Source organism: Netta rufina, assembly GCF_964035555.1.
Source record: "Netta rufina genome assembly, chromosome: 2".
NCBI classification, from domain to species: domain Eukaryota; kingdom Metazoa; phylum Chordata; class Aves; order Anseriformes; family Anatidae; genus Netta; species Netta rufina.
In genome coordinates this window covers 106358910-106374422 of record NC_140124.1, presented here as the reverse complement: position 1 = coordinate 106374422, position 15513 = coordinate 106358910, and the positions used below count along the sequence as shown (strand labels likewise).

The following is a 15513-nucleotide window of genomic DNA, read 5'->3' as shown; positions in this document are numbered from 1 at the left end:
AAGGCACCAACAATGATTTGTTTCACATCTGGATTTCAGTGGGGGGTGAAGAAACACTGAATCCTCTGTAGAGCTAAGTCGAGTTCTCTTTAAGGCTCATGGCACTTGTTATTTGAGTAAAAGGATGTGTCTCTATGAAACGTGATAAGGCTTCCCTCTTCTTCAGTCAAAGTTATTGACGTGTGAACAGGTAGTGTGTGTTGCATAGCCGTATAGTTGATTATTTGATCAAACTAAGTTTTCCTGTTTCAGAACAGCAGGCCAGAAGGGAGTGTGAATGCATTGCACTTTTCCTTGGTCTCCTCTCTTCACGTGCTTGGCTTTTGCAGATTAAGGCAGAAACTATACTGCCTCATGGTGTTGCCTAGTCCTTTCCTTTTGCCTCCCCTTCCTCCCTTTAACAGCATCCTGTAGCTTTGTCAGATCGATAGAAGGACAGCAAGGAAGAACTCCTAGAATATTGACATGGTTCTTCGGTTGTGTTGTAACTCATGAGAACCGTAGCACAGTTTGGGTTGTAAGGGACCTTAAAGGCCACCTGGTTCCAACCTCCCTGCCATGGGCAGGGACACCTCCCACCAGACCGTATTTCTCAAAGCCCCATCCAGCCTGGCCTTAAACACCTCCAGGGATGGGGCATCCACAGCTTCTCTGGGCAGCCTTTGCCAGAGCCTCAAGCCCTGCAGTGAATGGCAGGCGTACAGCACAGCTGGAGAGCAGAGAGCTTCTTGTGCATGCTTGGAACACACTGAGCTGGTTACGGTGCTCGAATTAGCCAGGGTGTGGTGGTATGTTGTTCCTTGGAGAAAAACCTAACGATTTCTTGGCAAGATGAAATAGCCCACGTAGAGCTTCCTGATGTTGTAACTAGAAAAAAGGAAGGAGCTGGCGTGGGTGGATGTAACGTAAGCACAGGACTTGGCTGTGCACAGAGTCCTTAAAGCCTGAAAACTGCAGAAACGCACTTTAAAGGCATGCAAACTGTGACTGCTCAGCAGCTCTTATAGTTAGGACTAATTGATCGTTCTTATTTGGGGAAAAAAAAGTTGCCCTTAAATAATGTTCATTCTCCCAAATCACAATTAACCTGCTCTGCTTGCTTCCTGCTATCTCCTTTCATCCTTGCTGGAATGATAATGCAGTAGCGAGACCAGTAAAAATAGTAGTTTTGCAATAGTAGTTGGGAAGGCTTCTTTGCAAGTCTTGTTTTCAGTCAGTTTGAGAAGTCAGTGGAGCTGCAGCCCGAAGTTCTGCGAATTCTGAGGAGCTGGCAATTATCTGGAGTAATTCCCAAGTAATAATTTCAGACAGTAATTTTTAAGATGTGATAGTGCATTCTTTGGGCATCCTGCAAACTTTTTCCTCTTTTAAATAAGCTATGCATCAACCACATTTATTTTTAAGAGGAAATAGCACTACCGTACTGTGTTATTAAGAGAGAGAAAATCAGTATTTACTGTTACTTATGCTGCTTCTTTGGCATTAATAGCATGATTAACTTTGACTTGGTTTTGTGATTATGGACAAGTTTAATTTGATGCGGCTGTTATTTGTAGCTCTCTGGTTAGAACTGGTACTTTAAGGTTACTTTCAGTACGGTGACAAGTGAAGGCCACAACGAACTGAAGTCAACATTTTCTGTATAGATCTTAAATTCTGCGTAATACCCTATAAATTCCAGGGGGAGGAGAAACCAAAACAACCAAAAAAAAACAACAAACAACACAACAACAGACATCACCAGCTGTGTTGATGGTTTATGGAAGCTAGATAGCACGGGACCCTTGCAAACATCTTCTGAGAGGTGCTTGTTGGGGTTCTTCGCAGTTTCTCCTCATGCTTTGGTAGTCTGTAGTCTTCAGTTTGTTGAAATGCACAAGTTTGTGTGGAAAGTGCACCTTTCTTGTTTGAATGAATGTTGCAAGTAGATCTTGTAAAAAATTCCAATCAGATGTAGTAATTGGGTCATTAGATTTTCTGAAGGTTCTTCAGCCATTCGTTATAGACATGCCCTGTTTCACGGGCAGATGGAGCATGAGTTATGGTGCGGATCTGAAATCTGGTGAGGATCTGGTGGTGGTTTGAAAGCCAAGTCTCTCAGCCCTCATCTTTGCGTCAGAGGACATGGCAAGGTGTCATCTCTGTACCTTTCTGTCTGCTCTCCTCCCCTTTTCCTGCTCCAGACACACACTGGATCACACGAGGGAGCAGGCTGGGGGCATGGGACTTAGGAGCCTTGTGCTCCTCGGATCTTATGTTGTTCGCTTTCTTATGCTATACGTGCAGTATGTTGAACTGAGGGCAAGACTTTGCACCAGGGTAGAAATTTCACAGTTCCTGGTACGGTGTTGAAATGAGAAATGGAGAAAACTTCAACCTTGCCGGTCATTCACTTGGTAAATCTGTGCCTGGCCTCTTCCACCTGAGTTGCTGATAATCCCATGTGTAGGTGCTGCTGTATGAGAACCATACACTTAAATTTCCATGCAAGCTGTGCAAGATGCACATGCTGAATAGTGGATGTGGAGGGGAAGAGGAGACAGAAATGGCGTATGCTGGGTTTCATGCTTCTTTTTTTAAAACAAAACAACCTTTAAATATTTGTGTAAAGTAAGCCAAGCAAGTAAATGTTACATTGCTCTTCAATCTTTCTATTAGTTAATCTATAAAGAGTTGAAAGCAGCTGTTCCAGCTGAGTGGCTGCCCACCGATGATGAATGTTTTAACTCACATGGGAAGGCAGTAGAGTCTCACACAGCGTAAACATCTGTAAAAGTAATGCTACAGACTTGTGCCTTTACCTGGCCGCCCCTCTTGGGGACCTTATGAGACCTGGATTTGTTTTTAAGTATATTTGAAAACATGACTAACAATGTTCTTTATTTTTGTTTCTTTGCCCAGGGTATTTACGTAAGGGATGCGCCTTTGAAGAACATAAAAGTGTTCAATGTTCGCCGATTTGTAGCTCTTTTCAACGTGGTAAATGCCACGAAGCGGGATGCTGGCAACTATCGCTGCATGATTCGGACGGAAGGAGGGGTCGGTGTATCAAACTACGCGGAACTGATAGTCAAAGGTATTTCACGGAAAAAACAGTATTTGCATGCTAAGTGTATGAAATAAGGACCTGCAATCGCTAGTTCACTAAAGATGTCACCCATCATTTGTTGAAGTTGATGAGATGTTTAATAAATAGACTCTGTTTATGTAAATTGTGAAAGTCTATCCAGCTGTAGCAAGGGAATGACAGAAGAAGCCAGGGCTAATTAACTAGTTACTTGTTGATTGTTTATTTAGATATTTCCCCCAGATACACTGTTTGGAAGGTATTTCTATATTGAAGAGTGTATTTATCTTTTTAGAGGATATGAATATAATATTAGCTATTTACCTCCATGGTGGAGATTGCGTTCTAAAGATGTATTTACTTCAAAATTTGAAAACTTTACAGTAAGAGATAACACACACATTTCAACATCTGAAGGGATATTTTTAAAAATGGCAGGGAACACCTTTGAATTGAATGCATATAAAAATGTCCATCTTTATAGAAAACTATGGTAAAACGTTTTCTTAACACTAATCGTATTTAAAATGCATTTTGGAGGAACATAATCTTATTTTTGTTCTTTCAAAGAAAAACATTTTCTAGCAGTGAAAGAAGTTGCAAAGCCATGTTGTTGTGTTACACATCTTCCCTTTCCGGTCAGTTCTGTGCCTAAGAAACAAAAATTGAGATGAAGACCTCAAGGCTCTTTTTCTCTTTCCCAAAACAATTTGATCCAAGTCAGCAAGGAGAGAGCAAGTGCCCTAGAACTAAATCCACTGCAGGTGTGGATTTTTCCTTTGGGAATTAGGAGGGACACAGTTGCGTCTGTTATGAATTCTCTGATTTTAGAAACACTGTCCTATTGTTAGCTAGGACTTTTTTCTTTCCATTGAGATGCAATATTAAAGAAACATACAGGTTAAGGAATAACACAAGGAATAAATTAATTTTTATGTAGTACTTTTGCCACTATGCTTTCCAAATTCTGCTCTAGGTTTTATCTTTTGGTTTAAGATACAAATTAACATTTCTTATGACTTATACTGCAGTATGTTTAGTTATAAGAGCTTGCATGACTCTGTTTGCATACAGTAGATAAGGAGCTTTATTATTACTTGACCTTGGAATCACTCTTTTCTTTCTCCTTACTGTTTAATAATTTTGCATACTTATAAACCGATGTAGGATCTTTCAGGACTTCTTAAAGATGTGCTCCTCTTTCCAAATTTATTAGGATTTTTTCAGGTAACTCACATAATCAATAAGCAAGGTGTGGGATAACTGTTCTATCTGAAAATGTAGCATAGGTCTTGTTTCTGAAAGCAACACAGAAAGTATGTGTACAAGAAACTACCAGTAAAGGAGGAGTTTGAAGGACAGCAGGCACAGTTGCATAAATGAATAATGAAACCAAAAAGTTAAAGAAGCTAAAACAATTTTTTTTGGGGGGGGAAGGGGAGGCAGGGAATGAGGCAAAGTGAGGAGGACAATAGAATGCAGGTTGAGAAGAGATACAGGAACATTAACAGTTAGGCTGTAGCAAATTTTGAATTAAATAATAATTGAGAGGGGAATAATGGAAAGGTGACATGGTTAGAACAGTGTTTATGAGATGTGCATGGGTTTAGGATTTTTTTTTTTTGTAAGTTAATTGGAGAGGAAGAAGCTTGGGGTATGTGTTAGACTGGGCAATAATTGGTCACCAGCTGGAGATGCAAGAGACCCTTAAAGAACAAGGAACCATTTTCCAAAAACAAGAACATGTTTTTAGTTGATGTGCTTTAGAAGCATCAGGACAAGACAAGGAGGAGGAGATTGCAAATAAGCAGTGCATGGAGATAATATGACAAAACAAATTTTAGTACAAAAACTCAGATGAGCTACTTAAATGGACAGATGGAGAGAGAAACAAATAGAGAGGATGGGCCGAATATGTAATTATAAGGCATAGTGGAAAAAATGGGGGTTTTCGTTTGTTTTGTTTTAGTTCAATGAAAGATAACATGAAAAAGAAAGAAAAGGGGCAGCCAAAAATGAAAGCGTTCATAATTTAGGAAAGAGAGAAAGAAAGGACGAAGTACAACCCCAACAGGAATGATAAAGCATCTTTCAGACCTTACAGCAATGGAAACCAGGGGAAGAAGGGAGCTGTCTGAGTGAGGCAGGTGGAAGATTGGCTGCATCAATGACAGGAGGTACAGAAAGCTAAAGCAGTTAGGTTCTGTCAATTTGTTTGATTTAGGGTGTTCTAATTTATTAGCGCTCCTTTTGTGGTGTAGTGGATGAAATTATGAAGCATATCATTAAAGCATTTGTGCTTATCCAGATTCTTTCAGAAAATTTGCACTGGGCACTGTGAACAATTGGATAGCCTTAGGGTGTAATCCCATTAACTACTTGTACAGTAGCAAAGTAATTATGGTAATCCCTGTTGCCTGTATTGGAGCTTTTATGAGACCACCTGCAGGTCATTCCTTCTGAACTAGAAAGACCCATTTTAAACATTATGCTGTAAAACCTTAGGTGACTGTACTGAAATAGCAGCATTAGGGGATAATTAGTAAATATGCTTTCTTACAATTTCTTAATTATACACCATCAGTATTTCCTATTTTTTCAGCAGCTATTCTGCAATGCTAGTCAGCAGAATTCAAATGCAATGGATTAATCGATTTATCTATCAACAATATCTGTTTTTCATCCATTACCACCAGTAAATCATGAGCAATGTATGTATATCCCCATTGCATGCAATGCTTAGTCTGCTCAGGAAGTACTGATGGCTTAATGATAGTATGCGTAGAAAGAGCGGTGTAATTACTCCCCTCTCTTTGTTGGAAACAATGAATCTAATTCTCTTCTCATTTACACTGGTGTAACTAAGCTGACTTAAGTGGAATTTCACTGGAACTACATTGCTAGGAAGACAGGAGTTGAAGAGTCAATTTGGCACACTTTATTGTCCTTTGTTTCATTCTGGTTACTGAACTTGTAAATCAAATTGCAAGTAAGTAAATCCCATGCTGGAGTTCGGATTTTTTTTTTCTTTCCAAAATATCTTTGATCTTAAGATCTTAACTTGAAGACATCTTCCCAGTAGAGTGAGTTACAACTTTGTACCACATTCATGCTACTTCGTACTTCAGGCACAGACTCACTAAATAGAAGTTCCCTGTAAGTAATTCCCATTTTCTTTCTTATGTAAACCTCTTTAAGGTTTGCAGTGCTACTGTGGCATGATGTGCAAACTGAAGACTGGATACAAGAACTTTCTAAATCAGCAGAAAGACCATTAGCATCAGGCATTGCAAACCGAACCTGAAATCACAAAGGGATAGGAACTAAATCTTGATTTCTGAGGATGAGACATACGTAAGAAATGGCCAAATGTTCCTTTTTGGTTGTTTTTACCTGAACAGATATGATTCTAACAAGGTTTAATCTCTGTGGGGGTGAAAAAAAGCAATTAAAAAGCTGGCAGTTAATCCCATGTTATCTTATTAAAGAACTGTAAACATGAATATTGTCTAGTTAATGAGCAAAAAGCCTGTCAATGAACAATTAGCCTGGCCCTAAACATGAAGGAAAAAAGGACTTTTTTAAAAAATGTGGTTTTGTTATCTTACATGCCTTTTAGAGGATGGTGAAATGAAGTATTGATTGCTCTATTTAAATAAATCCTGAAGGGGAGGTTTTCAATTTTACCCGAGTGTTTGTTCTGATAGGAAAGGCTGAAAAGACAAGTGCCTTGTCATTGTGCGTGTGTTCAAACTGCACAGTATCCTCATCTAAGTTTGTCAGAGAATTGGATTGAAATGTCACTTTATCTAATAGGAGACGTGAAAGTGGCCTTGTCAGATCACCCACTTAATGTAAAAAAACAACAACAAAACCCACAAAACAACCAAACAAAAGACAAAACAGCGGTTTCTTTGTAATAGATGACATGAAGGTAATCAAACATTGCGCAAAAGGGAAATAGTAGGGTGGAATTGATTAAATGTATTTGGTGAAGTAAATTAGACTTCTACATACAGTCCCTCGGTTGAATTTCTCTAGTAGTGGGCAGATCCAACACAGATTAGATTCAGGAGAACAGAATGAGCCTGTCTGAGCAGACACCAGATTATTACAGAGTTCAGACTGCTTATTGAGTTCAAACAAGGTAAACCAAGGTGTCAATTTGGTTAAATGGAGTTTTGTTAGGTTTTTAAGCAAGGGCACAGAGAGGTAGCCATCTGTAACGTTGGCAGCTTAAATGTCTGCATCTTTTCAAAGGGAAGATTTAAGACCAGGAACAGAACTAAAGCTCTTCTGGACCTCCAGAACAAAGAAAATATTGTGGAGGGCAAAACTATTTTGAGATGAAGACACGGGAAGAAAATATTACAAAGTGCTTTTCTGAGGTATCAGTTGTTCTCCTACAGTAAATATACATGGATGTTTTTATCTATTTTCTTTGTCTCTGCCAATTCATCCTTCATGCTGGATCCATCAATCTGCCTGTGCCTTTTTACAAACAGTGCTGCTATTACAACTTACTTTTACAGTTGCCTGTCACAAAGTTCTGCTTTTGGATGCTTATAATTTTGATAAACTGACTTGAGGCTGATATTTTCCATAATGTGTCTCAGCCTGAAAGTTTAGAGGGAACCTCAAAAAGCAGTCAAAGCAGCTGAGGTGGTTCAGCCGTCTTAGCAGATGTTCCGTGGGACAGTGCTGAAGACACCAGGCTTTGAAGCAGGAACTTGGGATTTTTAGGAGGGTAATGGATGTGTCAAGAAACCTGCTTGCAAGTATAGTCAATTTACAGGCTGCAGAAAAACAAACAAACGCCCATCTAATGTGTACAATGGAGACTTCTCTGAGTTTAACTGAGAAATTGTGATTTCAGTTTAAATGTCAGTACTGATCTGAGCTCCCCTGCGTTGGGCTGGAGCCAGGCACATGAATCCAAAATTGGGAGCTTAGCCGTCCCGTGCTTTTAAGTATGCAGCCCTCCACCTCTCTGAGCTATTGTACTGTGAAGCTATAATGGTGTGAGATGCATGATGTGGAGAGTGAGTGGAGCAAGCAGATGAGTACTTGGATGGGGTTTTTGGTATTGGGACTGAAAGGCATGGCAAACTGGGAGGCATTTCAAAGTTAGAGGGGAGTTAGATGAAAATTGGGGCTACATGAGTGCTAAAATCTAGGAAGAGAGAAAGAAAACCAAGGGCAGAACAGAAACATCTGTCCATCCATATGTACATATGCACAAAGATTTATATATGTGCATGCAGGCGCATATATATATATATATGTGTGTGTGTGTGTGTAGGGGTGAGAGTCAAGGCAGGGGCCAGTAAAAGGAATTGGCTGGAAGGGCTGTGGACCTGCATGAGGGGACAGCAGGTGTTAAGGAGAAGCTTGGTTAGAAGAACAGGAGCAGACCGAGCTTTTAGATACAGCCCAGGTCAACAAATAACAAACCTGGATGGGAATTCGGAGATATTTGGAATGTGGGGATGGTGACTGGGGTGTGGAGAGAGAACAAAAAATGAGCAAAGGTGAAAATAGGAAGGGTGGACGGGTTCAGACTGCTTGGGCAGGCAGATGAGCTTGGAGTGAGAGCTGCACGGGCGTAGATGTCACTGGCTTAAAGAAGAGAGCTGGTGACTCAGGAGTGGACAAGTCAGCGCTCAGGTTTTTGGGAGGATTCAGGTCTGGTGAAGAGGACAGTTTGTGCCTGGTTAAGGATGGATACTGCTAACAATAATCCAGGGTTTAGCAGGGTATCTGCTAATGTCCAACTGGTTAGATCGTACCTGCAAAGTACTCCTGCTCTCCAAAGGACCAGAATAATTTGCTTGGTCTGAAGATGGGCACAACTAGGTATATAGATGAGCATAGCAAGATATGTAGTTGTGGTGTGTATGTATGTATATATATATATACATATATATATATATACACATACATATATATATATATATGTGTATATATATATATGTATATGTATATATATTAGCATATACAAAGCTGTTTAACTGATTTCAAGACTAAAATACTAATGATTAGTTTAATAATTCTAATAATTAGGTAAGAAGTTCTTAATGTGGACGTAGCATCAGAGACGATTGATACCGTATTTTTACCATTTCATGTATTCGTGATGTGCTGAACAGCACTACGTGAGATCATCATGACATTCTTTAACAGTCACTGTTTAATTAAAATTAGCTTGCAGGATGAATATTTCTTGCCTTTTCCCTCCAAATGTAGCATGGTTCTACTCTCCCTTTTTCTTCAATAAAATAATAATAATAATAATAAATGTTATTGCTACTATTACAGGAGAATTTTTCATTTTTTCAGTGAGCTGTTTTGTGCTACAGACAAGAAATGTTTGTTTTTACTTGTTTATAAGTCAGTCAAATCTCAAAGATTTACATTATCTCCACTGGCGTCTCTATGTGGATATCTTTCCCCTCCCTATTAAAATTTTAAAAGAACTGCAAACACGAAGTTGTTAGGATCTTACAGGAAATGTTTGAGAAATCTCTACACTGTAAAGCACAAAGCAAAGTAAATAAAGGAGTTGCTGTTTCAACGATGTTTGCAATTAACGTGAAAGTGCCTAAGAATGAAAAGTTTATATGTGTGTATGGCTACATCTGTATTTATCTTCTGCATAAGAGAAGGGTTGCTCCTTATCATTAGGCTTTGTCTTTTTCACACATTTACTGTAACAGGTCAAGGTAACATAGGGTGACATTAAAACATCTGCCTGAAACCTTCTGTCACCTGCAGTCACTGGAGTTAGACATCTGCCTTGGCAAGGCAGCCAGTATTTTCTTTCCATGACGGATTTTGCTCATTGCCGCTAATCACAGAATTCAAGAGGAGGTCACCCGTCTGTCTAAAAAGCATTAAATGTGAATTTATGTATAAACTTCCATTTTTTTATTTTTTGAGTTAACATTCCATTTAAAGGCCTATCTAAAAGGTTGTACAGTACTAAACAGCTCTTTTTACTTCTGTTTCCAAAGAGATCTGCAAGGAAGAGCTCTTTAAACTAAACCATCATCCTAAAGTGCCACTGCTACAAGCTTGTTTCTGCAATCACTTGAAATTCCTTCCCTGAATGTACCTGGATACAGAGTCACAGATCTATTGAGCCATTTTTATAAAAGTAGTAATGGGAAAAGAATTTGCAATGGTATTTATTTGAGACTACCTCCATGTCCACATTAAAACTGCTTTCAGTGAAAGATGGTGGTGCTTCAGTGTGGTACTTACCTGAGTAAGTGATTCTAATTTCTTGGTAAAAAAGCAAAACAAACAAAGAAACCCACTAATTCTGACTAAAGGAAGAATAATTGAATAAGCCAGAAGAACAGCTTTCTTATCTGAGTCATGAAATCAGCTCATTATATTTGATAGTACACCTGTTGTATTAAAGTGTATGCTTAACTCCTGGACTCGTGTTTTTAACCAGTAACTTAATAATGAGCATCCTATTTATAATGACAGGTTCATTCTGCGTAACCTTGATCACAAATAAGAACATTACTATTAAACTGCACTTCCAGTATTAAACTGCAGCATACGCCGGCTTTGCTGAAATCATGCAGCTTGAATTAACCTTTTGCACTTTGGCCACGAAGGAATGAAAAATATGCCCCGAGGGATAAAAAGACAATAAAATACTGTCTGTTCCGAGCACTTGTAATACTTGGAATGAATTGGTGTAACCACTAACCTTAGTGACCTAACTCCTGAGTTCGCATTTTGAATGGCACTTCAGCAGCCTTTAGTAGCATTTGAAACTTGAAGGTAATTAACTGTTCTTTCAGCATGGCTAAGTAAATGCCTTAGGATGCTCTATAAAAGTTCCATTTCATGTCTTGGTTCACAAAACAGCCTAATGATTTAAATTGATGCTAAATCATTTTGAGTCAAGTCAGAACTGTTTCCAGGCATACTAACGCTGTATGAAGCCGTAGTTTATACAGTTCAGGAACACTAGTTTCAATCAAACTGCTCCATGTGCCTGACCAAGAGATGACATCAGTTTGCCGTATGTTTCCACTGACGTGAAACACTATTTTCACTACTGATTTGAAAACGCAAACAATATTCCTCTCTCCTGTATGCACTTCTATGCCAATCAGTAACAACCAGTAGGCATCTTTGGAGACACATCTGATTGTTGCCAACTGTCCTGTGTTCTTCGCAATGTCCATCAGTTAGTTTCACAAAGATGAAAATACAGTATGGAGGCCTGCATTTGCAATTTTGTGATCTCAGGTTGCAGCAATTGCTATCAGATTGCATAGTTTAAAGTTTATATAAAAAGGAACGGTGTTAATTATAAACACCGCTGGTCTGTGAGGATCATAGGTGATCTTCAATATCCTTAGTGCCCTGTGAGTCGAGTGCTCCTTCTGTAAGTGAGGAAAAAAGAAAAAGAAGGTAGCATATGTAGGATAATTACATGTTTGCTAAAATAGTGATTCTGCTATTTCTCAGGAAATGTTAATACTTATTCCAGAGTGCCTTTCTCCCCCTGTGCCTCATTCTCTTTCCTTTAAATCTGACTTTGAAGTCCTTGGGAAAATGATGAAATATATGAATTCAGCTTCTTTTCTGTTTGACTACCTATATCTCAGCACTTGGGGGAATGGTTAGCAGGAGAGGATAAATCTGAATCTACAGCTTAGGGAAGACAGATGTTCTATTTTCATTAAGTATTCTGTGCAGCCTTAAGAAGGTGGCAGTGTTTGCTGATAGATATGTTAAGAATATTGGATCAAACACTGCCTTATTACAACAGCATGGTTTCATTCTGCTTGAATATATTTAACCAATGGGAAGGCAAATTTTATGCAGATATGATGCTTGAAACAGCAGAGTAATTCTGCGGTTAATCAGTAGGAAAAAAATGAACGTGTTATTTAGCTTTAAAAAGAGATGATGTCTGCAAATTATTTTTGCGGTCCAACTCAAAATTACATGTACATGTCCATCGCTTAATAAATAAAAAAGTAGTTTTAAAATCTTACTTTTAATGTCTTTAGACTGCAAACTCAGGATCACATAAGGAACATATTCTGTTGCTCTTTTAATGCAACAGAATACTTCTGGATGTTAGTGAAAATATGCTATTACAAGAAAGAGACAGGCTCATAATAAAGACTCAAGAATTCCCCCAGCTTTCTTTCTTTTTCTGTTTAACCAGGATATAGGGCTTCGAAAAACACTATTTTTATTTGGTTCACACGGAAATCTGAAGGCTGAATATTGCAGTCTGAGAGGAAAAATTATAATTTTTGTTTTTATGCAGAAGTCCCTGTTCTGGCTATGTCTAAGAATAGACTCAAGTATCAAATTTAATTTAAAAAATGTTAATTTTGAGTAGGCTATATATTTACATCCAGGAAGAACTATATTTTAATAAGAAAACCTGAGATCAGCTTTCATTTGGAATTGGAAGTTAAAAGATGCCATTTAACATCAAGTGAATAGGAAAACTCTAGTCACAGACAGTTTGAAGTTACTCTGCACAGAACGTAAGCTTCAGGTTAAAATCACTAATGCTTAAACAGAAGACTTTGCATATTGCATTTTGGGGGAAATAATCTGTAGTGATAATTTTTTTTTCATATCTGTAATTTTATGCAGACTCTGATATGGCATGAAATTCATTGTTTGAATATTTTAGAAGCAGAAAAATACCTGTATAATCATTGCCTCTTTTTGTAACTGTGCCCCAGAGCCACCAGTTCCCATTGCTCCACCTCAGCTGTCCTCGGTTGGCGCAACGTACTTGTGGATACAGCTGAACGCCAACTCCATCAATGGAGACGGACCCATTATCCAAAGGGAGGTCGAGTATCGAACTTCAAGTGGAAGCTGGTATGACATACAACCGGTGGACTCCACAAGCTACAAGATTGGGCACCTGGATCCTGACACAGAATATGAGATCAGTGTGTTACTTACAAGACCAGGTGAAGGAGGAACGGGATCTCCTGGCCCAGCTCTAAAAACAAGAACAAAATGTGCTGGTGAGTACTCAAAAGCGATCGGAAATGTTGCAAGCATATTTCTAGGGTCGAAAATGTAAGTTATCTTACTAGTGGTCTTTACTATCTACCTTAAAGCAGCAAGCTTCAGGAATTAAGACTGAATGCTTTTAAGTGTAACATCTCAGCATTTGCCAGTATGATTTAAATCATACCTGTTCATGCCTTAAAGTGGTCAGCGTAGCATGCTGCATAGATGAGTGACTTTTGGTTTCAGGTACGCTGTGTTCCACTGAACGCTCTCCATTCCATTACAGCCTGCTCTTGTTAGTGTATGTTTGGGATGTCAGATCAGTTACCAGTTCATCTCTTTTATTTTTTCTTTTTTTCCCCTTCTTTTTTGGCTACTGTTCCAAGATTGGGAATAATTATTTTTTTTGTTTGAATAAAGTTTCTTTTTTCCTTTTTTTCAGTGTCAGGTATATCATACTTGTAGATAAAGTGGAAAAAGATCTTGTGTAACAGCAAATGTAGTCATGGTTATGTCTCAATTAGCAGATAAGGTTTAGCCGAGGACTGCTTTCTTGAGTGACTGACAGCATGTCTTTTCATTAAACGAGATAGTTTGATTTGGCATGTTGTATAGCAGTCTTGGCTCCTATTTTGGATGCTATAATTAATGGTGCTGACCTCTGACTGTAAAAAGATACAAAGAAGACCTATTATACAAAAAACAATTGCACAGTAATCTTCAGGAAGAGTGGCAGTGATATTAATTTGGGATTCAGCTGCTCAAAAAATAATAGAGTATATTGTGACCTGGATTTATTATTTTTTTTTTGTCATTAGTGTTTCCCCCCAGTATTTTGTATTTTCTTTCTGCTGCTGCAGAGCTGGTAGAAGAGAGTCAGAAGTGTACCTAGAAGAAATGTGACTAAGCAAATGGTATTTGCTTATTGATCCTAATATTTAAAAGAACTGATTGGTGTTGTCTTTTTAATAGTACCAGGAAAAATCATATATTTCAGCAGAAATAATGATGTATTTCCATTGAATATGCCAGTAAAGTTACTTTTCATAAAGTCACTTGGCCATCTACGAGTGGCTGAGTGGCATTCAGTTGAACGAATTGGTGCGATGCCAAATAGAGTAAAAAAAAATGTTTGCTGTCAGAATCACAGTGTTGTGTTTTGAAGATGCAAACTTATATAGCTAGTAACAATATGGTTTTTTTACTTATTCACATTGTTGGAAACAAGTATTTTAATGAAAAATACTAAGTGGCAGTACACAATAGTGAACTATTTAATATTTGTAAGGTTTTTTTTATTTGACTAAGATAACAAGAGTTTAGTCAAAACTGGGGCATAAAAATTAATTAGAGTTCCCTTCAGGAGTGTTTCTAGGTCACTGTGCCTTTCATAATAATGTAAAATTATCTGTCTAGACAAGGTATGTATATATTTAGTACAGAAGTACTTCAAGCATTTTAAAATTAAACCAGTTTTTCTCAGTTTGGTTATGTGCTTATCCAATGAGGTAATGTAACATCAGGTTCTGTGTAAGTGAGCCTGTTTGCACTGAATTTATTCACTATTTCACATCAGCACGCAGATTTTTAGCTACGTGGTGGAAAGCAGGGCCTCAGCACACTAAATGGTTACTTGGGAAATGTCATAATAATGAACATCCCCCCTTCCTCTTCCTTTCCTTGAGCTTTTATTGCTGACCATGGCATCACAAGGTATGAGATACCCCTTTCCAATTTGGGTCAGCTGTCCTGACTGTGTCCCCTCCCAAACTCTTGCCTACTCGCTGCTGGAGAGGGGTAGGAAAAGTAGGAAGCCTGGACAAGGAAATTAACTCTGTCCCAGCGAGACCCACTACAGAGAAAGAAATCCAGAATTTTAGTTGTATTTAAGAACATCGTATGCTTCCTAGTTGTTTCAGTGGTACGTACTGTTGAGTATTAAAACATGCATTTGATCTCATAAAACACAACATACTGGAAGTATTTTATTACCTGGTAAAGTCTTGTAATACATCAACGTTATTTGTGTTTTCATTAAGCTAAACAGTAACCTTCTCAAATTAAAAGCAGAAAGTGATGCCTGACTGAAAAAATTTAAATGGAATGATGACATTAAATCTGTCTCTACAAATTGGCTTTTTTATAGCAGAAGATCCTGCTTTGAAGGTGTAGTGGTTATTGGTTAACTGTTAGCAAGTGACATGCTAATAACTGGCCCGAGGGGTTAAAGAGAGATTCTGATAAACTAATGACGGTATAATTAAGCTGGGTAGGAGTAAAATAATGCCAGTCTCCAAAGCATACCATAGAATTAATAAAACAGGAGTCTTTAAGAGAAGAGTCATTGCACCTTTTTAATTACTGTGATAATTGTATGCTGCTTGACTGTTCCCTAGGGGTCTAGTGAACCACTCTGAGACTCA

At 38.3% G+C, this 15513-nt stretch overlaps 1 protein-coding gene across 6 annotated transcripts in view; it reads left to right on the top strand.

Annotated features, from left to right (window-relative positions):
* The window catches only part of PTPRM (protein tyrosine phosphatase receptor type M), a 464463-nt gene that overhangs the window by 177096 nt on the left and 271854 nt on the right, over positions 1-15513 (top strand). For all 6 annotated transcript variants that reach the window (XM_084281573.1, XM_084281572.1, XM_084281574.1 and 3 more), the window contains 2 exons: positions 2902-3076; positions 12808-13101. In XM_084281573.1, coding sequence (XP_084137699.1) covers positions 2902-3076; positions 12808-13101 — 469 coding nt within the window. The remainder of the gene's footprint in view (positions 1-2901; positions 3077-12807; positions 13102-15513) is intronic.